The 22,777-nt window shown below is 38.2% G+C and overlaps 1 protein-coding gene across 5 annotated transcripts in view; it reads left to right on the top strand.

Annotated features, from left to right (window-relative positions):
* LYST (lysosomal trafficking regulator) overlaps positions 1-22,777 on the top strand; it is an 81,036-nt gene that overhangs the window by 5,577 nt on the left and 52,682 nt on the right. For 2 of the 5 annotated variants that reach the window (XM_084514663.1, XM_084514664.1), the window contains exons 2-8: positions 7,093-7,176; positions 10,058-10,142; positions 11,163-11,361; positions 13,454-13,544; positions 15,975-18,054; positions 19,666-20,683; positions 22,262-22,423. In XM_084514663.1, coding sequence (XP_084370789.1) covers positions 11,170-11,361; positions 13,454-13,544; positions 15,975-18,054; positions 19,666-20,683; positions 22,262-22,423 — 3,543 coding nt within the window. In that variant the 5' untranslated portion in view covers positions 7,093-7,176; positions 10,058-10,142; positions 11,163-11,169. Of the gene's footprint in view, positions 1-7,092; positions 7,177-10,057; positions 10,143-11,162; positions 11,362-13,453; positions 13,545-15,078; positions 15,168-15,974; positions 18,055-19,665; positions 20,684-22,261; positions 22,424-22,777 lie in introns of those variants that run through there. The other 3 variants (XM_084514665.1, XM_084514666.1, XM_084514667.1) reach the window with 2 other exon arrangements.

Genomic DNA, 22,777 nt, shown 5'->3' with positions numbered 1-22,777 from the left:
TCCTCTGATTACCAAGCTTTCAGTTTCAGGAACAGCCTTTACTCATTGCTTCAGCAAGAGTGCCTCAAGATACTGCTCAACTCTCTGCCTCTTCCATCTCTGGTATTTTGGTGCAATCAAAATGTATAATCTCACAGGTTGCAGAGAAGTGTGCATGGTCTTCCACGTTATGCTTTGATTTGTATCAAGATGACATTTGTTGTTTAAAATCATCTCCAGGTAGATGCAGTGTGTTCTGTTACTTGCGGTATGGTCACAACTGTAGCATTTTTCCCTGCTTGTACCGGAGACCACAGTATCTGCTGTACAGCCAAATAACGCAGGAGGGTCTTCTCCAAGTCAGGTTAGCTTTGCAGGGGCTCATTGCCGTGAGCTTTCTGCTGGAGGGGTCCTGAACTTCTGACTTGACCTCTGTAGTAGACTGTTTCTGTTGCTGTTTAGAGTGGAATGTAATCTTCATCTTCCAAGTTAGTCACCACTGCGCAACCACCGCTGTCAAGACTTGCTCTCTTGTCTCTTTGGGGGTGTTTATCAAATACAAAGCTTGGAAGAACACATTTTGGAATATTTGTTTAACTTTTAATTTGGTGAAGAACTTGCTAATACTAAGTGTTCCAGACATGGGTTACTTGGTAGCCTCGCAACTTCAGCCTTTTCATTTCTGAATGTTTTACTGAAGTTCTTCATCCTCTGGTTTTCTTTTAAAGTAACTTAGTAGTCTTTTGTAGTTTATTTTTCTAAATAAGTTCTGTCTTGTGTTGGTGTATGTTTCAGTTCCCTTCTGTAGTACCATGTGCTTCTTACAAACATTGTCTTCTGGCACTTGAGATAAGATCCTGAACAGGTTCTTGTCTTCTCTGATTGTGATAGCCAAGCTTGTCTCAAGTATTTTCATGCTATTGGTAACAGCATGGTGGTATTCTTTGTTGGAGCATTTTAGCCAGTCTCCGTGACAGCAAGCGTGCTTGTTTTTAACACAGTTAATGTAGCAGTGATTGCCTCTGAAAACCTACAGTGTTCACCATGCCTACTCTAAGGAATATTTATCCTCAGCACCTGTATGTGCTGGTCTGAAATATGTAAAATTAAATGAACTGGAATGCATATAATGTGGCTGACAAGGTGGCTATAGTTACTGTTTTGAATAGTATAAAACCACAAGCTAAGCATAACTTATGTCTGGCATATACTGTGTACAGTGTTAATGCGTGACTTGCGTGTAGATAGTTGTTTGGGAACCTGTCTTTCATCAGTGCTGTACTTTTATCTGCCAAATGACTCATCTTCTCTAACCTGATTGCAGGCTTACCAAGATTGCATGCCCAGGTGTTTCACATTGGTTGATGACTAAACAAAATTCCATGTTGAGTTGAGAAGCTGTCTCAAAGCACTTGTGATATGCAGACAAGCTGAGGGATTCTTTGCTGTTTACTGTCTCAGTACTATTTCATTTGGACTCAAAAGGGGGAAACAGTTGCTGATCTTCTAACTTGTAAAAGGATACAGATCTTTGTAGCTCAAGGCAGGACCTGATCACAACCTGCTGAATTTCAGCAAGAAAAAGTTTACCTTGCACTGATCACTTAATCTCTGATGCCTTCTTTTTAGCACAGTTAGCATTGCACTGCTCCGTTTCATTATGGCAGCTTACATAGCTCCTCATTACATGAATTGCTTCTAAAAATCTTACACTAAGGGTGCTTAATCTTATCCAGTATTTTTTCCAAGTAAGGGTCATATATGTCAGGTAGGTATTTCATGGGTGGAAAACCCGTGACAAGACAAAACTGAAATACTAAAGCGTGTCACTTTTCTACCAACAGATTTTCCTTTCCCTGTTCTTACATGATGGTAAATATAATCAGTTTTGTATATGTTCTACAAATGGAGAGCTGACACTTAATCCTAATATCCAAGATTATAGTACTTCCCAAAGAGTAAATATTAAGTGTAAGATTTGCAGGTGCCATATGTCTGAAGTTCAACATTCACTCTATCTTGAAGTTAAAGCAACATAATAAACTCTACTTGTAAAAGTTCTGTTATGAGTTAAACAGATAATGCAGGTTTTTGGAAGTAGACTTGAAAATGAACAACAAATTATGACATGAATGCTTCAGTCAAGTTGGGTAAGATGCTGTAGCTTGAGTTAAATCTTATTTAAAAGAGGTTTGTTTGTGTTTCACTGCTGTGAACACTTCAGTAGCGTGTGATGCATCAAAATTCACTGGATTGGCCTTAATGAGAAGGTTTATAAAAATGACTCCCCTGACAAAGAACAATTAACTAAATGTACTATATGGAATTATGCAAGGAATTTCATGGAAGACATGGGAAGCTGTTTCCTGGGCTCCAGGAGGTGTTAGCTTGCAGATGTGGTGGCAGAGAAGACAACTAACACACAGGAGGAACTAAGACAAGTGGGGTGAGTTAGCATGCTTTAGAAAACATGAGGGCTGGGTTTGAATAACAGGCTTGGCCTCTGCCATACCCTTGTACAGGAGGCACTAGTAGACTAGGACAATAGCTGAAATCTGAAGTTTCCCAGTAGTTTCATCATGGTGGATTTCAGATTTTTTATTTTAATGGTTATGATTTTTAACCTTTGGAGTTCTATTTGTGTGATGTTTTAGAGGTCTGACCATGCAGTTTGTATATTTCTGGTGCATTGCTTGTATGTAGACAAGTCTGCATTTAGGTTGCATGTGAGCTGGCTTCCTTTCTGGGGACCCAGATCCCTTATCACCTGCTATTTTCTTGCCAAGTTCTCTTTTGTTTTTGGTTCTCCCTGGTTGTGCAACCTCCTTAGAGCGATTTATTATACCTCACTGTTCTTCTTGGCTTGATTTCCAGTCCCCTATGTGCAGCTTGTAGCTACAATCCTTTTATAGTCACTGGCAGCTAATTAATTAGAAGCCGGTTGTTTTGAGCTGATAGAACAAGCTGATGCTTTTCATGGCCATTAGTAGGTTTTCTGCTCAGGGGACTGATACATAACAAAATGTATGCAGCAAAAATGCTAAGGATGTAAATTACAGTTTGTAGAATGGAAATAGTGTTGTAAAGTTGTACTTCGGGAATTCATGAAGAAAGTGTTTTTTCTATGTAAACAAGAGTATTGTGTATGTATTGATCTGTTACACCATTTTGATTTGTGCTTCTATTATTCATTCAGAGGTGCTGTTACAAATAATTGTGCTGAAGATTTTTGAGATCCTAGGAATAGTCTTGTTGGACAGAGTGCTACAAGTCAGAATGTATCCAAGAAACTGGATTATACCTTACTTGGCCAGCATATTTTTGTAGACGTAACTTAAACTGCATTTGCTGGAGTTTAATCTGAAACAAATTTTGTGCCCAAAGTTACCTGTGAGTATAATTTTTTCCCAACTGTTGAAACAACCAACCTCTCCCTCTACTCTCCCCCCCCCCCAAAAAAAAAAAAACACAACACCCCACCACTAAACCACTGAGGCATTAAAATATATGGCAAATGATGATTTGGGGATAAGGAAAGGCTTTGTTTGTCTTTACTTCCTCACATTGTGTGGTGTTCCATAGATCTGGATCCCAATCAGAATGACATTTCTGAAACTTGAGAAGTCAACTTGCCTGGACATCTAATGTCTTTTTGTATATCTCTAGGTACCTATAGCCTTAGGTACAGTGCTGATTAAAGGTTTTCTGACTTGTTTATATGTATGTGGTAGGTATTTTGGAAAGTGCCCATTTCCTTAGTTTGGCTGAATTTAGCGTAGCATTTGTCTGATCTTGATTGTCTTTTTCCTTGGTAAATCTGTTCAACAACAGAAATGACTCATTTAGGAAGCACTGTGACATGGATAGCTGACTGTACTCCATATTAAAAGGAACATTTTTATTTATGGACTGTCTCTTTCAGAGAGCACAGATATTGTAATTCCCTAAAATTCTGAGTTTTTTTTTTGTGTAAGATGAAGTGCTTTCACATCCACTTAGTAGAAGAAATCTAATTCCCTGGTTGTGTAAACACTGAGCTTCACTGCTTAAATTTGATTTTAATATCTAGGTAGCAGAACATAAGTAGACTACATTTTATAGGAGGCTTAAGGTGCTTGTAGAAGCAGGGCTTTGTCTTGTGGTGGTGTTTCAAGGCGAGCATCCCACATAAGTGAGAAGGGAGCTGCAAACACATCTGACTTCAAGTGAAAGCAGCAGTGCTAAGATTATACATGCACAAACACACTTATGTATACAGCAGGGCTATTGCTCTGAAGATCTCAGCATACCTTACAGTGTTTATTGAAGTAATGCTTGTTTATTGTGTTATGAACTTGACGTGCTTTTCCCTGGTTAGTGAAGAAGACTGTATAGTATTGTTCCAAGTATACTAAACATTTTTTCATTTTTTCTTTATCCTGGGGAGAGAGTCTGAATGACTTCTTTGGCAATATTAGTGGTCTGGTAGATTTTTCAGAAGACTGAAAGCCAGTTAGTGAAGTCCTTAATGAAATAAAGGACTGCCAGGCATCAAACCATGCCAAGTAAATTGATATCTACCTGCAGTCTTCTTATGACAGCTTCTGTATATTACGAAGCTGCTTTTCATGTGCAGCTTAATGGCTGGAACAATGCTGCCTTAATGTATTTTAGTAGTTTGTCTGCTTTTGTGACCCCCCCCCAAATAGCTAATAAGTGAGAACAAAGGTTAGATAGAGCAGGAAGTGGCTGGAAATAAGGAGTAAGCAGGAGGTCTTCTGCAGAGCTAGAGCCTTGTGTGGTATGTCTGTTTTGAGAGTGAGCTGTACTTGAGCTGTCTTGTTTTCACTTGTTTGCTCTTGTTTTTGAATATCAGTGTTGTTGGATGGTTAGCAAATGTTCACTGCCTGTTTTTAAGCTACACTTCTGGCTGATTGCCTTGCGTTTGTAAAAACAAGGCAGGAAAATGGAAGCCTCTCAAGTTTTCTGTTGATGTGCTGCTTGAATTACAGGTGCTGTTTTCTTAAGGGACTGCATATTGCTCCTGCTGCATAGCCTGTTTTGACAGTGCTGGTTGGGTATTCATTTCTAGCCTGTTTAAAGTTTCAAATATCAAAAGAAAAAAGAAGAATGCTAATTTCTCCAATACATTACCTTCAAACTTTACTTGCATTTCCCCAGCAAGGGGTCAAATTTGGTGTCTGCTGCTATTGAGATAAACAGTTTCTGTAATAAACCTGGCTATGTGTGTGTTACAATTGCACAAGCCTGTTAGTGTCTCTGTCAGTGGTGTGCTGGTGCTCTTCATCATACCTGTTGTCCCCTGCTAAGAAAAAAATAGAGCTTAAATTTAAAGTTTAACTCCAAAGTAAACCTGAAAATCGTTTTTAATATAATCATGTTAATGTGAGAATCATGGAAGAGGTCAAAAGCATATTCTACAAAGTGAAAGTGTTTAGTGGAGGCAAGAAGACCGGGACAATTATTTACTGAATGGAATGAGTACAATGTAAACATAGCTTTTATTGGCCAGTAGTGACTCATTCCCATATGTTTTATTCCGGAGTGAGTAAAACAGTTCCAGTTTTAGAATTTGAGGCCAGAAATAACTGCGTTGTACAATGGCTTACATAAATAGCATTTTTCCAAGTGTTAATTTTCATACCTCCTGACAATGCAACTTCATTGTACCCTGTTCTCAAAAGGACTCACAGCCATGCATTTGTGTAAAGCTTAGTCAACGTTTGTCTCTTATCTGGAATAGAAAACAAGAGAAGGTAAACAAATTAACAGCTGCCTGTGCCAAACATTCTACTCGTGTTTGAATAGCCCATAAAGTAATTTCTCGTAAGTTTATTTTTTTTCTTACAAACAAGGCTATCACTTCTTTACTGCCATGTATAACAGGGCTAAAAGCATATAACCCTTTATACAAGATGGCTTTTATTGAAAATAACAGTGGGCTGCAGGAAATAAAGGCTTACGAGTGGCTTATGCATGCCATGTGCACCTTGGGTACATGTAACTTTGCTTTACTCAGGCACTCTAGCCAGGCCATGCAGCTGTATGGATAGCACTCAGTAGCATGCTCTTTTTAGACTGGCAGTTACTAACAAGCAATTTGCACAAGTTTTGATATCTACTTCATAAGAGACAGGAGACTGAAGTAGTTCTCTGTTGTTGTTCTTTGCTAGTACTGTAAAATTAATATAAAAATTGAAAGACCTAAGAGGAAGTGGGTTTATCAGAGCAGTGATTTAGGCTCTTGTGTGAACTGTAGACCACCACCAAACTTTCTGCCTTGTCCCTTACCCTTGCGGTAGCTGTTGGACAGCAGTTACAGAAAGTAGTTGTGAACTAGTGTTATAACATTTTGATTTCATTTGACTTACTGTAGTATTTCATTGCAGTGTTGCTACAGTAATTTGCTAATTGGTACTTTTTATTGTGTTACGGGACTTTTCAGATATTTCTGGGCAGTATATTGATGAAAGCACAGCCAAGTCAAAGGTAGAGTTCACTCTCAAGCAGAATACTAGCCTTGGCCATGAGCTTTTTTGCGTTTTCATCATTCCTTCACACTGTAGTGATGTCGGAGATTATACAGCACTAATGAATTAGATATTAAGTTAGTATATTCATGATTTGGTATTCAATGTTGAATAAATGGTCTTATTTTTAAGTTCCATTGTGGTTTAACTTATTTAAAGAATGCTTTTGATATTTTCTTCTGAAGATATGAAGCCCACTGAAGTACAAGGCGTTCCTATACTTCAAAATGCTCAACTGATGAGCAACTTCATAAAAATGAAATCAAGTCCAGAGAAACTACAAGTTTCAATTGCAGGTAGAGTGATCTATACCACGACAGTAAATAGGAAGTGCATTCCCTGAGAGCTGGCACAGGAAGGGGCTAGATGGCAGAACTGGTATGAATTGAATTGAGGATGATATAAAGATGGATGAGATTATATGTGCATATCAGGTCATTCATAGCTTAAGTGATTTATTCTCTTTAATGCTTGAGGATTTTTCTCCTTTCAGACATGGTTACTATTCATAAAGAACACCTCAAATAAAATGAGATCATATTCTAGAGGGTGGAATGGAATTTAACAATGTGATTTTTTTCAGAGCTAACCATGTGAAGCCATGACACTGTATATTCCATAACTGTCCCATTAGGATTGTACACAGCACTGGGGAACCAAGATTTTGGTAGGTTTCTTGCTGTTCTCTTGTGGTGTTGTACATTTTTTTTATTTTGATGACACAATCTCTCTGAAGTCCAAAGACAAACTAAGACACTACCTTACTATTGGTATCTAGTACAGTGTCTGTTTCCATACTACCAGGCATCAGAGCAATTAAAGATGTCGTCTTAAAACAAAAATACTGTAGTAGAGTAGTTCCTATTTAGAACAAATTAGTTGTCATACTTTCTCAGAGTAAGAGGAAATGCCATGCTGTGTAGGATGTAGTGTCAGTATACCACTATCTGCAACAGAAAGAGAAAGTGATAAGCAAGCTGAAATGTTAGGATGTGGGTGGATTTGTTATTGATTTTGGGGGAAAGAAAAAAACCCTCTGTGGAGCATTTGCTTTGTTACAACATCAGTGAAGCAAGTTGTTCAGTGAGTCTGTTTTAAAAGTGCTATGCTTTAAGGCCTTAAATGACTGGTCAGGAAACAACACAAAAGGGAAGAAGGCTGGCTCTGTACATGCAACTTTTCTGGGTACTTGTTTATTATTTCTTGTTTTTGCTTTATTTTTTGCCTTCAAGACAGGCTGAACATTGAGGTGATCTGAAACTGCATTTCCAAAGACACATGTGGTGTCAGTCTGTTTTAGGACTGAATTGCAGGGAAAGAAACAGGTATAAATAAGCAGCTAGCACTTGTTGAAATGAGTCCTTCCAAACAGAAGTGCTTTGTCCTGCATGATAGCCCTGTTTTTTTCTGTGCTTTAGAATGACAGCATTTTACTTTCTTAGCAATTGTACATGAAATTCTCCGTGAAGATGGCATGCTTGACGTCTTTTTCTATTAGTATTAACAAAAGAGTGTTTTATTTTAATAGTGATGTTGAAAATTCACCCTTTTGTTAGACTATTTCAACTTGTTAAATCCATGGAACAGCGCAAGCAATGCAGAAAACCTGGGGAGTGAAGTTCCTGAAAGAGGGACACTGAAATATGGAGAACAGTGTCTTTTTTACATCTTTTAATAAAGTCTGGTGCACAAAAACCATGAGTTGCCTGAGCTATTATTGCTGTAGTTGCAATGAGTTGTGAACACTGGCTGTATGGGTAAGATGGTTTTCTGTGAGGCTTAAGTTGAAATGTGCTGCCCCAAGCACTCAAAGGTGGGCCAATTACTATGAGCTTGCCTGGGGAAGCTGGAGGTCTTTTGTGCAATGTGCATACTCCGTCACAATCATAATGATGAAGCTGAAGTTTTCATTTAATTGCCACCTGATTACTACAGCCATAATCTTTTAATTTTTTTGCTTTTCTATCCCTGAATTAAGGGGAATGGGTTGGGGGGGTGGCGTGGGAAATATGGACTATACGTGGTTTTGGAGCACTCACCTAGAGACCTTTATAGTTGAATGTTTTTTCAGTCTTTTCTTGGTGTTGAGCTTTCACATTCCCACTGATGGCAAATGCATTTCTGTTTCTTAATCACTTCTAGAGAATGAGGTTTTAATGTTTAGATTGGCTTTCAGCATTGGCACCCCAATTTGTGAATGTTTCAGTAAATGTGTGATTGGACAGCTCATCTGTGTATGTCTGTGGTAGCAGCTTCTGAAAATGTCAAGACTGATAGAAATTGGGTTCAGTTTAAACATCAATTTGGGACCTGGACAAGTTGGATTGATGGGCAGAGGTCAATGGGATCAGATTCAACAAGGCCAAGTGCTGTTGTGGCCAAAGTGCAGGACACAACCCCATGCAATTCTACAGGCTTGAGGCAGAGTGGCTAGAAAGCTGTGCAGAGGAAAAGAATCTGGGGGTGTTGGCTGACACTCACCTGAACATGAGCCAGCAGTGTGCCCAGGTGGCCAAGAAGGCCACCGGCATCCTGGCTTGTATCAGAAATGGTGTAGCCAGCTGGGCCAGAGAGGTGATCGTCCCTCTGTACTCTGCTCTGGTGAGGCTGCATCTCGGGTGCTCTGTTTAGCTTTGGGCCCTTCAGTAGAAGAAGGACATCAAGGCCCTGGAGTGTGTCCAGAGAAGGGCTACAAAGCTGGTGAGGGGCCTGGAGCACAAGTCCTGTGAGGAGCGGCTGAGGGAACTGGGGTTGTTTAGTCTGGAGAAGAGGAGGCTCAGGGGAGACCTCATTGCTCTCTACAACTGCCTGAAAGGAAGCTGTGGGGAGCTGGGTGTCGGCCTCTTCTCACAGGTAACTAGTGATAGGACTAGAGGGAATGGCCTCGAGTTGTGCCAGGGGAGGCTTAGGTTGGAAATAAGGAGACATTTCTTCTCAGAGTGGTCAGGCATGGGGAAGGAGGACAGAACTCTTACGTTACTTCAGTGGGCTCTACAGATACAAGGAGTAAAGCATATGCAATACTGTTCTCTTCCAATTCTATTAACTACCTCTTTTCCAGTGATTAGGGTAATAATGATTTGGATATCTGTCAAGGCAAAAGAAAAAGAAATGGTTTAATGAGCAGTCAGGTGCTGATGAAAATGCATAATTCAGATTCTCCATCACTTGTATCTAGAGCTGCAGTATCTAGAGCTGCAAGTGCTTAAAGTGTTATGCATGTGGAGAGTCACCACTTTAAAAAAAAAAAAAAAAAAAAAAAACACAAAACTGCTTCTAGAGGAAGATGTTTAAACTTGAATACCTAGCACATTTTACATTTTCAAAACTAATGAACCTTATTATGTTAACTTACCCTGCATGCACCAGTTTGTTTCTCTGTAACAGAATTTTGGTTATACAGAGTCATAAGGTAAAAGTAGACGTAAGAGTTTTAAAGCTCAAAACTCAAGGAATTTTCATGAACTACAAATAACTATCATAATATGCATTCTAGAAACAAAGAAATTGCTTATTAAGTATCATGCTTTTTTTTGCTTTTCAAACAGGTGAACCAAGGGTGGCATTTCTGGAATATATCTACTTTTCCTTCCAAGGAGAAGATAAATGCATTAAGCTAGTGAAGTAATTCTGGTAAGAATCTTTTCTGTTACTGAGAATGTTATATGTATAAATATTCAGTCTTGCCACTGAAAGAAGCTCTTTCTATTATTATTACTCACAAACTTCTTCTTTCCTAACTTATTCTTACTTGTATGTAAATGTTTCCTGAACGTGCAGTATTAATCTTTCTGCTACATTTCAATTATCTTAAGTCATTTGGCCCCCTTCGTGGATGTTCTGTGCTTGGATGTTATGAAAGTATTTGAGTTTTGAAGATTTTACTTCAACTGTTTACATAATGAAGAGTTAAATGTGCTGTGGTATTCATTAAATGGGTTTTACGTGGATTAAATATTCTTGTTATACTAGTTACCACAGATTTTTTGTCTTGCCTTCATCAGTGATCTGATCAGTTTTCTACAGCGATGTGTACATAGTAGTGATTGCCACCCACTCAGTTGATTTTGTTTGAGGGGAAACACTGTTGGGGTTAAGTCTAAAGCATTATATTTATAAAGCTCCCACATTAATCTTAAGTCACTACTTTTTCTTTTTTCCCTTGAAGCAAGGTGTATATTGCTTGAATACATAACAGGGTAGAAAATGTCTTTAATAAAACATTTAAGAATGCATTTCCTATAAATTGTTTAATAGCTACCTGTTGTCCCTGTGTTTTTCAGCTTAAATGCATTTTAGAAGCAGATGAAGATTGAAGCTCACATCCAGCTTTTTTTTAAAGTGAAATTTAGTAATTAACTTTAATTTATGCAATGTGAAGGAATGCTGTGTATCATGGGATTCACCTATTAGATTTATAGAACAAGTGTTTGGAATAATCAGCTGTTAGCTAAGGTCTCACTGAAATTCTCAAAGTTGATCTTTCCTATTCCTTTCTACCTTATATTGTTATATTGAATCCTCTGTTCTACAAATCTTTCATGTTTCGGAAGTGGGCAGATTGTGAAGAAATGCCAATTCTCTCCCCCCATCTTTTCTATAAGGAATGCATTTTCTGCACTATTTAATTTCTGTACTTCCCTCTAATTACAGCTCAGACATGAGCAGTGCCAGTAACTCACTGGCACGGGAATTTTTGACGGATGTCAATAGACTGTGCAATGCAGTGGTCCAGAGGGCAGAGGCCAAGGAAGATGAAGAGGAAGAAACTCATATGGCAGCACTGGGACAATACTTAGTTCAAGGCCGTGGGTTTATTTTGCTGACCACATTGAACTCCAGTATTGATCAGGTAATAGTTTTTCTTACCTCATTTTAAACCTTTTTGTGTTGAGTTTTGAAGGGGTTTGTCTGGCTTGTGTTTATGGTGCTGGTTTTCTTGCCCTTCTTGTGTGTGCGCAAATTAATTAGACTAGAAGTTTAGAAAGATAAGTTGCAATTACATTCTGTCCTTCACCAAGAACAAAACATAGCTAATATAACTGTTTGCCAGATGATACTGGTGGCTATTAAACTTCTGATTAGTTAAGTCGTGTAAAACTTGAGTGCAGCAGCTGGGTGGAAAGAGGCAATAGGTTAGGATTTTTAAAAAGAATGAGTCTGTTTGGGGAATCTACAGCTGAAACTGACAGTTATTACTTTGAGAAGGTTCTTCTAGTTTAAAGCAATAAAATAATGTTAATTAACATACATATTTCATTTTGGGGGGGGTAGTGGGGAGAGGAGTGTCATGCATCTTTCAACAAAAATTCTGAGGATGGTCTCTTGTTGACTGTCATGTGAATGGATGATCGATATTTGAGTTGTCCTGTTTAGAGTCCATCCCAGAATCCTATATATGCCATAACTGTAGATTTAAAAAAAAACAAACTTTAAATCCTTATTTCCTAACTACCACTATCCTTCACTGATGGTGTAATTTCAGGAAAAGGCTCCAAAATCTTAAGCTCTGCCTATTCAGAAAACTTAATTGAAATGTATTTGCTTTGTTCTTCCCCATCTTATGTGTTGTACTGTTTTGTAGTTCTCTACTTTGCATCCAAGAATGAAAAGAGGTGGGGAACAAGAAAGCAAATACAAGTCACTTTGTAAAAGTAGATCTAATAAAATGGAAGTTTAATTATCAGTCTAATTTGTAGAGGGGTTATTGATGGACATGTGTTTCTGATTCAATCTTTGGAATGTTCAAGCTTGAACTATTTCAGTTGGTTTCATTCAAAGGAACATTTTTTTCTGTGAAATACCAGGTGATTTACCAGTGAGGTGTTTCTTGAACCAAACCAAATGAATAAGCTAGCATGAAGAAATTCAGATAGGCATATGCAAAAGTAGCTGATGCTGCTTTGCAAGGTGTCATTCATTTTACTTATTGACTCCAGTAGCTTAGCTGCCTAATTTCTTAAAACTTCAGCAAGTACTCTGAATAATTAATCTATTAAAATATTTAAGTAGATACCATGTTAAGTTTTTTTTTTTTTTACTTCTGTCCTGTCTAACATTTGCGAATGTGTTTCTAAGGACTCTGAATCCAAAATCTTTGTAAATAAAGGTGTGTGCAAACATTTCAAGTCACTTTTAAATTCTAGGCTTCAACTAAAAGCAGATAGGTAAGAAGTCATAAAACTTTATTAACAAGCTTACTCAAAGTTATCTTCACACATCTTAGTCTCATTGCTACCTTGAATACTTGGGAAAAGATATTCCTTTCACTGCGTATCCCTGAATGGTGGTAACTACCAAAATGGTCAAGTCAGACTTCTTTGAAGAGGAAAAAGATGGGATTTCTTGATCTTTAGGACTGAAACCACAGTGGTAGTGATGCACAGCAATGAGTAAATTAATTGTTAGAGTCCTTTATCTTCTACTGTTTCTGTCTGTCTTAAAATCCAAGTAGGATTGAGGTATTTTAGTAATTAATCTGTTTTCTGAATTAAGAATCATTCTTCTTCCTATATTTTTACCATTTCATTGTGAGTCAAAAACATCACTTGATAAGTGTTTCATTGGTGTAAATGTCAGTCTGGATAAAGTAGAAAGCTTCACATGATTCTCTTAACTTATATTTCTGTAACTACAGAAACTTCAAACTTTTCCCAAGCTTCATGTTGACTTTGACTAAATCAACAAGTATTTGCTTTTGTCTTTTCCTTTCCTGGTTTTCCTGTTTGATTTTTGCAGAAGCATAATAAATATCTTAGATGCTTTCTTATTGGCTGCAGGTAATGATTGTAGCACTCTTGGTGGTTAGGTCATTTTTCCAGTGTGCAAAACAGAAGAAGGGCTTAGGGAACTGAACGTTTATAGCTTGTAAAAATAAACCTGAAGATTAATCTATTCAGGAAAAAAAAGTACAAAAGCTTATTTCTGTTTTGTTTCTAACATAGGAGCTGACATGTCGGGAAGAACTTCTGACTCTTCTTCTGTCACTTTTGCCACTGGTGTGGAAAATTCCTGTCCAAGAGGAAAAAGCAATAGGTAAATTTTATGAGTTACGGTATTAAGGACCTGGAAAAGAGTGGTGCATTGTATTTGTATATTACTATGGAGGCAAGGAATTTGAAAGAGTATGATATTTTCACTGAAGAGGAAATGTTTAATGGTGAGGTAGGAAGAAAAACTTACTGGTTCTTAGTGTGATACATGCTGGTGCTGTAGACTGATTAGAGGTAAGTTAAGGAAGACTTCACTGAAATTGAAGAGAATAGGCATAAAGTGTAATTAATATCAGTTATAGTATAAAAGTGCAATGAAATGGTAAGGAGAGAGGCTCTGAAAATAGAATAATACTATGTGATGATGAACAGACCCAGGTTGCGTTTCTTAGTTGGATGTTCTGTGTCAGAAAAACTGATGTGCTAATAGAGGAATTAAACCACGAGAGTTCAGCTGCTGAAGAATCAGTTTAAAGCAAAATAAAGAAATAAAAGGTATGATAAAGAAGTTAAAGGTATATATACAAGGTAAACCTTCACAAGAAGCGAACCAGGAAAAGACAGACAAGATTATTTTCGGAGTGGGGGGGTGTTTACATTTGTTTGCTTTCTTAAAGGGTAAAACAGATGATGAAACAAATGAAAAAATGGTCTGTTTGTTAATGTTTGGAGACCTAAGGTATTTTAAATGCAAGCTTCATGTTACTTTTATGTAATTAACTACCCTGCTTGCATCTTTCTTCCATGGTCCTGGAAACGGGATTGAATTAAAGAAACATTTTGGTCTCATGATAGCTTACTGAGTCTTCCAGTTTAGTTTAAAATGCTGGTGTATTAATAGGATAAGATATACTGGTTTTGCACTTCGCATAATGCACATTTTTTCCTACTACAAGCTTCCATCTTGTATTACTGATGCAGTAAAAATGATGTATTCAGTTGTACCCCAAGAGCTGTGTTTCCTTGGTCTGAAATAATGTCTTGACCCATCTGTATTAGGTAACTTTTTTTGTTCTGTGAGGAAAATTATTTTGTGAATTACTTTTAATTCCTGCCTCCAAAACAGATTATCCTTAAGCAACTATGACTGTGAAACAGCAAGGAACAGTCATTCTTGCACATGGAAGCACTTTCCAGTTTAATGGTCATATCTGTAGTGTGGGCTTTTGGGGCTTTGTTTTTTTTGGGGTGGTGAGGAGTTACTCTCAACTATCACATTTTTTTTAAATACTGAACTTACTGGATGATGAATGTTTGCAGTTGTTTTATGCTAGGTATTCTATTCACCAAGACATCCAGATACCATCGTGCCGTTATTCAGAATGGACTTTATCCAAGAGCACAGCCAATTTTTTCCACCTGCTTTTGCAAATTACAGTCTGAATCTACCAGTACAAGAGAACTGGAAAAACTTGTATTTTATTCTTCAAAGTCATCTTGCCAATTGAATCAGACTTAAATTTCATATTTGTCATTTTATACTGAGTAACTGAAAGGTGTTCAGTCTTGGCTTTCGTGGGAACATTCCACACCTTAATCAGTACTCCTTTCCATCTTCTTGTCCCTGATTATTGCAGTAAGTCTACAACTTTTGGCTGTTGCTTTTGTTTGGAACAAAGCTCAAGTGATTGAAGCCTGTGTACTTCAAGATAAGCGGTATTTCTAAGTAGGTATTTTTTCCCTGTTACCACCAATACTCAACTGTTTTTTGTATGCTCTTATAAGAGGGCTATGAGTGAAGGCACTCAGCTCCTATAGCAGCTGAGATGCATAAAGCAACAGTGAGTCATCAAACTGAAGACCTTTTTTCTTCCCTTTAAGAAAGCTTTTTTTCCTTGTTGTGGGATGGGGTTGTTTCACAATGCTTATTGTGAGACTTGGAACATACAAAATGGTATGCTCAAAATAAATATTACTAGTGTTACTACCTAAAACTGCTTCCACAGCTAAGTAATAAAAGAGATCTCAGAGCTGGTATCTTGCTGATTAATAATTTATTACTGCTGTATTAGTGTAAGATAACCAAACTTGAACTGAGTATTACTAATGGATTATGGGTTTGTTTCCCCATATCTTATCTGTAACAGGCAAAAGATTTTTTTCAAACTAAGCTTTCTTCCGCTTGCTCCCCAAACAGATCTTTCATGTTCCTTGATATAACCTTATATTTTAAGAGAAGGGAATAGATGTGCCTACAATAAGTTCTGGGAAACTAGCACATTTTTATCTATCCCTAATTGAAAAATTAACTCTGTCTTGGCTTTCAAAGTAAGCCAGTGTTGTTCCTAAATGTCAATTTTTTACTGACTTAGTGTATGTCTGTTGTAAATGTCAGACATAGGCAAAAACATGGCCTATTAAAATAGTATTTTTCATGTTTTTGAAGCAAAAGTATTGAAGCATTTTTCTTTTGTTTTTAACATCATTTTCTTGAATGTTTCTTTAATGTTCCTTTGTTTTTCTGTTGCAATAGGTTTTAATATACCCTCTACAGTAGACATCTGCCTGACCAAAGAGAATTCAAGTTCTGTGAAATCTACTCAGGAAAAACTAGGATTAGATGGAAGCACTCGTTCATCTCTTCAGGCTTCTGTAAAACTAAATCCTCGATCCCGAAAAAGTGGACATGTGCGCAAAACCACCCATCGTTACTCTGTGCGAGATGCGAGAAGATCTCAGCTGTCCACTTCAGATTCAGAGGGAAATTCTGATGACAAGACTACTGTAATGATGAAACACAGACGCTCCCAGTTCCTGCAGCCTTTTTTAACACATTCAGTTAGGGAAAGCTACCTTGTAGGTAGAAGTGACTACTTACCTGCTGAAACGGTACCAAATTCTAATCTTGATGCCCCTAATGTAGAAAACTCCAGCCAAATTACTCCAGCACATGAGCTCAACCCAGAGATTTTGAATGAGCCAGTTGCAGGAATTGCTGGGAGCAACACAGATAACTCTCCTTTTGACTTATGCCATGTATTATTGTCACTGTTGGAGAAGGTGTGCAAATTTGATATTAGTTTGAATCACAGTTCTGCTCTTTCAGCTAGTGTGGTGCCCACATTAACTGAATTCTTGTCAGGATTTGGAGACTGTTGCAATGTCAGTAACACTGAAAATGAAGTAGTTTCTGCAGGGTGGACAGAAGAACCTGTGGCTTTGATTCAAAGGATGCTCTTTCGAACTGTACTGCATCTTATGTCTTTAGATATTAGCAATACAGAAACAATGCCTGACAATTTACGAAGAAATTTAACAGACTTACTTAAAGCAGCATTAAAAATCAGAATTGGCTTAGAAAAGCAACCTGATCCTTCCCTTCCAGGGTACAAGAAAACACTACAGCAGCCAGTTCAGGATGACTTTGTATTTTCTAAGTGTCATCACAGAGCTTTGCTTCTACCAGAGGTTATAGAAGGAGTCTTGCAGATCTTGATCTGCTGCCTACAGAGTGCAGCCTCTAATCCGTTCTACTTTAGCCAAGCTATGGATCTGGTTCATGAGTTCATACAGCATCAGGGATTTAAGCTGTTTGAAATAACAGTACTTCAAATGGAATGGCTGTGTATGAAGAATGAAGGAGTAACTGGGGAAGCCTCAGAGCATCTGAAAGCCCTTATCAACAGCATCTTGAAAATAATCAGCACTGTCAAAAAAGTGAAATCAGAGCAGCTCCATCAATCAATGTGTACAAGAAAACGGCACAGACGATGTGAGTACTCTCACTTCATGCATCACCACAGAGATCTCTCTGGGCTCTCTGTGTCTGCTTTTAAAAACCAAGCTTCCAAAAATCCATTTGAGACAGCTGATGGAGAAATTCATTATCCTGACAGATGCTGTTGCATTGCTGTTTGTGCACACCAGTGTTTGCACTTGTTGCAGCAAGTTTCTCTAAGCAGTACTTGTGTTCAAATTCTCTCGGGTGTACATAATGTAGGAATATGCTGTTGTATGGACCCAAAATCTGTGATTGTTCCATTGCTTCATGCTTCCAAGTTACCGATATTAAAAAACTTTCAACAGCACATACTGAACATCCTTAACAAGTTTATATTGGATCAGCTGGGTGGAGCAGAAGTTTCTCCAAAAATTTTACAGGCGTCATGCAATATATGTACTGTTGATTGTGATCAGCTTTCTCAGTTGGAAGATGCCTTGCAAGGCAACTCTAATGATGCTGGTCTTGCATCTAGTTCCTCTTGCAGAGTTCAGGGAATTCTGCCTAGCAGTGGATCTGAAGATATGTTACTGAGATGGGCTGCATTAGAGGCTTATCAGGACATTGTTTTTGAAGAAGACAAACTACGTGGCATGCAGATTGCAAGCCATATCTGCAACTTAATCCAAAAGGGAAATGCAGTGGTCCAATGGAAACTATATAACTGTATTTTTAATCCAGTGCTTCAGAAAGGAGTTGAGCTAGCTTGCCATGCTCAACAACTGGGAATAACTACAGCTGATAAACACACATGCAGTTACCATAGCCAGTGCTTGCCTTATGAAGTACTTCAGATTTATTTGCAGATACTCCCTGTGTTGTTTAAATCCAGGTTGGTTGATTTTCTGCTTATTAATGGGAAAACATGCTGTTTATGTAGTACAGAGCTTTATGTATTTGTTACTGAGTAGAACACAAACCTTTTTTGGACAGTAGTTTGCTTTGGATATTGGGGGGGGAGGGAGGTGGGATATAAGATCAAAACAAGATTTACTCCTAGATTCGTAAGCCATATCAAGTGAGGGTTCTGCAGTGATGGGCCATGGCCTCTAACAAGTCAAAACAAAGCATGAAAGCATGTAGAAACACAATCTTTGACATACTCTTTGCCTCTTAATTCCTCATGCTGAAGTGAGTCAGGAACGCTGAACATGTCACTTTTCTGTGGTAATTAAACCACTCAGTTTTCTAATATGTTTCCGTTTTTCTAATGTTTACAGAACACTAATCATTTAAAATGGTTCAAAAAGAAGAACATTCTTCTAAGGATTGAAGTAAATTCCGTATTTATTGTGGAGTCAATCAAGTAGCTGTTGAATAAATTTCCATTTATGATTATTAATAGGAATGTGTCATTTTTTCCATTAAAGTTTCTGATCATTTCTCCTGGAGTCCTGATAAACTGAAATTAGTTTAATAGGGTTACGTAGGGTTACCTAAGATGGTTATGAAGAATAGACTAGTATTCCAATGTTCATGAAGGCTTGCCTAATACATTTCTAATATCCTAATCTAAACAGTCAAACTATAAATTTCTGAAGAAGCATGTAGTGAAAAGCCCTTTGTGGCAAAGAGATAAGAGAATTAGTTTAGATTTATAAAACAAACAAAAAGCCTTTAAGGTATTTTAAGGTATCTTCCCTACCACTGGCTTAAAACTTGTATATATACAAGTCAGTACATGACTTACTTCTTTCTAGAGTGCTTATCTCAGTTACAGTGGAAGCTGATGCTTCAGAAAGGAAGATGGAGAGTAGGGCAGGTGTCTGCAAGCCAACACAGTACATTAAGAAACTTACAGATCCTTTCTTCAAACTGCTTGAGTTCAATGTACTATGTGGAGAGTAGAAAGAATGGAAAAAGATACTTGGAAATACCCCCCATATTTTTTAATATTAAACTTTCTGGCACAACAATAGTACAACGCTGTGCTTCAAATGCATTTCAGATACAATTCAAGAGTTTTTTTGCAACTGTTAATACATTTTACTAGCTATGTCTATTTAAGATCTCAAGTTTGAGAGATTCTCTACTTCCTAACTTCCTAGTGAGGTCATAGCCATGAAAGACATCAAGATATTGACTAGCTACAATTGCTAATAAAAACTAATAAAAAGTGAAGTGGAAGTTAAATGCATGTTATAGAGTTAAACACCTTTTTTAATGCTTTGAATATCATACATCTGTGTTCTGTGTTTTAGTGGTTAACCAATGTTATTTCCTACATTGTGTCTTACAAAAAAGAGATTGAGTTTTCCCATCACATTCCTGAGATGGGACACTTAGAGCAATTACTGTAAATGCCATCTGTCCCAGGTGTTAATCAGGTGTGGACCAGAGGATTATTTTTGGGTATCTCATCTTATGAATAGCTTACGAGGTCTTAGGAGCTACATGAATTTTTGTTCCTCTTATGAGGTAACTCTTATGCTTTCTCTTACAGGATAATTAGGAACTTGTTTCTTAGTTGTAATGGAGTGAATCAAATGATTGAGTTAAACTACTTAGATGTTTTAAGAAGCCATTCTCTGAAAGTGTTAGGGACTTTGATACTCTGTCTTGGGGATCAGCAGAAAGAACAAGCAATGCCAGAACTAGAAGACCTCAGCAATGAACATCAGATGTCTACGCCTGACTTGCCTGCATCTCTTTGTAGCCAGCACATTGTTTCAGAAGTGCCCCAAAGCCTGAGCAAGTTTTATGCTGGCCTGAAAGAGGCTTACCCCAAAAAGAAAAAGTTTGAGAGTCAAGACACTCATGTCAACACAATAAACCTATTCCTCTGTGTTGCTTTTTTATGTGTAAGTAAAGAAGCAGATGGTGATCTGGATTCAGCTAATGACTCTGAAGATACATCAGGATACGATAGTACAGCCAGTGAGCCGTTGGGCCACAAATTACCATTTCTGTCACTGGAAAGCCTTACTTTGCCCTCCCTGGAACACATTCACTGTGCTGCAGATATTTGGTCGGTGTGTCGTTGCATCTATTTCTATAGTTCAGTTTTCCAGAGACAGTTCCATAGACTTAGAGGCTTTGAAGCATGCCACAGACTACTCATCCTCATAATTCAGAAACTTGCAAAACACGAGAAGGAACAAGAAAAAAATGAGAAAGTACTGAGTGACAGCAAAAGTTCACATGGGAGTCCTCGTCTCAACAAGGATGATGCTGTTCAGTTCCTGAAGAGCAGGGAGATGACGCAATCAGAGCTCAATAATGCTGACCGTCTTGCTGGTGCAGAACAGCTGGTGCCTGAGTGTGTCTCTTGTGACATCTCTGTGAGTGGGGAACATGCTTCAGTTACATCAGTTGTAAATCTTGAAGAGATTAAGACTTCTGTAAGAGAAGAGACTGAATGGGCACTTCAGGGTATCAGGCTTCTGGAAGCTCTGCTGACAATTTGTCTGCACAGTGCAAGCACCATCCAGCAGAAGATGGAAGGGGAGGTTTTCCACCAGGTACTGTGTAACTTCCCTTAGCTTAACTCACTCATATTTGTTATGTATGGTATTACTTTAATAATAATCCAGTCAGAAGTTCTTCTGGAGATTAAAGGTTTACGTTCTTACTGTGGTACCATAATTTGTGTCATGCCTCAAGTGTACTGTTTAACTGTAGGTGTTGTAGTTGGTGGCAGTGGTCAGCAGGCATGAAGGAGTGGGAGTAAGCAAATGGACAAACTGGCAGTTGCTGTTTCTGGGAAGGCATTCCCCGTGCGTCAACTTGTTTCCCTTTTTCTGTACCCAGTAAAATACTGGTTAGGACCCTGTGCCTGTTTGTCCTCCAAAATTATCTTTGTCTTCTGCTCTTTTTGGTTGGATCCGTGTTTGTGCCAGTTTCTGCTTTCTCAGAGGCGGAGGGAGAGTGTTCTAGAATGGCAGAATAATCCAGCCTAGATGAGATTTTTACCTTTGTGGCATTTGAGTTGTATTTCCAGTTTATTTTTTCATTCATCTATTACAGTTTGAGCCATCGTGGTCAGTGTGGCCAAGGGCTTAACATTGCATGCTCTGTTCTGGATTAATGCATCTTGAGTCTGAGGGAAGGCTGATCCTAGGAGATGAATTTTTTTCTTCTGTAGCCTTAGGTGGTCCTGACTAGAGGAAAGGGATGGTTTCCTTGGCCAATACATGCAATAGTAGATGTTGACTACTGTAAATTGCTGATGATTTCTTTGTCTGGTTGGGTATGGCCTGTTTTTTCTACTTTTTTATTCTGTGCAGTTCTTTTGTCTAGTCCATGCTCTATGGAGGCTGTCTGAGCTGATGGGTGAGAACGGTGAGAGAGACTTCTTTTCTGAAAGGGTCTTCACTGGATAGTGTGTGACAGAGATGAGATTGAAGGATTATTGCATAGGGAAGACATGAATTGTATGCAGTACCTTGCGTGTAATGTTTTTGATGAAAATGCTGAGCAGAGCACAGTGCTTGAGAAAAGGAGTATTAGAGGGCACAGATACTGAAGACACCCGAAGAAACAGTTGCTTAAGCTTTAGAGGTGAATTAATTCAGCATACCACCAAAAGCTGTTGATTCATGGAAGACAACTTTGATGTGCTTTATTATTTTAACAGCCATTTTTAATTGTACTTGGCAGTTTACTATAAAAGCAGGAGGAAGTAGGTACAGGTGAGAACTAGAAATGGGTGTTTTTTCTGGGCCACCTGTTGTTTTCCTTAAGTTGGACTTTTCACCCGTGATCTTGTTAACCTATCTAGTAATAGTAATGTGGTGTGGTCTAAATGCACTCTGCACTTAAAGCTGTTTCAGAGGCGTTTATTTTTGAACCATAGTGCTTTCAATTTTTTAGGAAACAGAAAGTTGCCTGGATTTTTCCATGTGCAGATTGCTTAAACTTGTCATGGCAAACATGACAAGTCTCTGTTACCGCAGGAGACCTCAGTGAAGCCTGGTAGTTCTAGCTGGGAAATCTAATCAGTGTAGGTGGAAGGAAGTTCTTAATTGGGATACTGGACTATTTTAGTTAGCCAAAAGAGAGTAACATGAATCAAAATGTTTGTCTCTTCCAAACTGTAGAATGCTTCTGTGGATGATATCTTGCTCCAAATAAGAGAACAGCTTGCTCAGTCAAAAGTGCTAGAAACTGCCTTGGCAAAGCCTCTGTTTGATTCACTGCTCCGTGTTGCGTTGGGCACATTCTCTGCTGATCTGGATCGTTCTGAAGAAAAAATAGAAAAGGTATGAAACACCAATTAAATACATAGTCTAATTCTGAATACTGCAAGGTTTTCTAGATCAAGTTTTTGTTATTTGGGTCTGTGCTTTTAAATGAGATAAGACGTTTAAATGTTTGGTTCTTGTGGTTGTTGAAAAAGAATTCTCTGATTCTAATGTGTTTATGTTGAATGATGGTTATTCATGTGCTGCTCTGAAATGAGTCATGCCCCCCCCCCCCCCCCCCCCTCCAAAAGGAGAAAGCTCCAATTATACTTTATAGAAATCCATGAAGTTCTCTTCACTCTTCCATTCTGTAGCAGGGAATGGAAAAACTCTAAGAGGAGAGCATCAGAAGGTGGATGTTCACTCACATTA

The sequence above is a fragment of the Aythya ferina genome (genome assembly GCF_964211825.1).
Source record: "Aythya ferina genome assembly, chromosome: 3".
NCBI lineage: Eukaryota > Metazoa > Chordata > Aves > Anseriformes > Anatidae > Aythya > Aythya ferina.
This window is presented reverse-complemented; position numbering and strand designations above follow the sequence as displayed.